At 45.7% G+C, this 739-nt stretch overlaps 1 protein-coding gene across 1 annotated transcript; it reads left to right on the top strand.

Annotated features, from left to right (window-relative positions):
* Positions 1 to 8: 8 nt before the first annotated feature.
* LOC111649219 (protocadherin gamma-C3-like) lies at positions 9 to 734 on the top strand (the record flags this gene model as incomplete). The annotated part of the gene is made up of 1 exon (XM_023398972.2): positions 9 to 734. A coding segment is annotated over one exon (726 nt), but the record flags the coding sequence as incomplete, so codon positions are not given.
* Between the last annotated feature and the right edge of the window lie 5 nt (positions 735 to 739).

Genomic DNA, 739 nt, shown 5'->3' with positions numbered 1-739 from the left:
ATTCTTTTCCAGAGGAGATGAAACGAGGATCAGTTATTGGGAATATAGCCAAGGATCTCGGGCTGGAAACGGGTGTGCTCTCTAAAAGGAGAGCCCGCATTGACACTGACGGGACTGACAAACGTTACTGTGACATAAACCTGAATAACGGAGAATTGATTGTTGCCGACAGGATTGACCGAGAGGGGCTTTGTGGAGAAAAGGCTTCGTGCATCCTAAAACATGAGCTCGTGCTGGAGAATCCTCTTGAACTTCATCGGATTAGTCTTCACGTCCAAGATATTAATGATAACTCACCACAGTTTAACGAAGAACTTATCAATATAGAAATTCAAGAGTCGGCAGTCAGGGGAGCTCGTTTTGTGATAGAGGAGGCACACGATGCGGATGTAGGCCAAAATTCAGTTCAACACTACAGCCTTAAGAAGAACGAGAATTTCGTTTTGGCTGTTGACGGAAACACAATAGAGCTCGTTCTTGATAAAGAGCTTGATCGTGAAAAACAAGAGGACATTAATTTGCTCGTCACAGCTCTAGATGGTGGCTCCCCTCAGAGATCAGGTACCGTAGTCATACACGTCACTGTGCTGGATGCTAATGATAACGCCCCAGTGTTTAGCCAGGCCGTTTATAAAGCCAGTCTGCCTGAAAACTCTCCTTTAGATACTGTGGTGGTCACAGTGAGGGCGACTGATGCAGACGAGGGAGTCAATGGAGATGTGACATATGACTTTGGACA

This window comes from Seriola lalandi, unplaced genomic scaffold, assembly GCF_002814215.2.
Source record: "Seriola lalandi dorsalis isolate HSWRI2012SDOR001 ecotype SW California unplaced genomic scaffold, Sedor1 jcf7180002050179, whole genome shotgun sequence".
In the NCBI taxonomy this organism is placed as follows: domain Eukaryota; kingdom Metazoa; phylum Chordata; class Actinopteri; order Carangiformes; family Carangidae; genus Seriola; species Seriola lalandi.
This window is presented reverse-complemented; position numbering and strand designations above follow the sequence as displayed.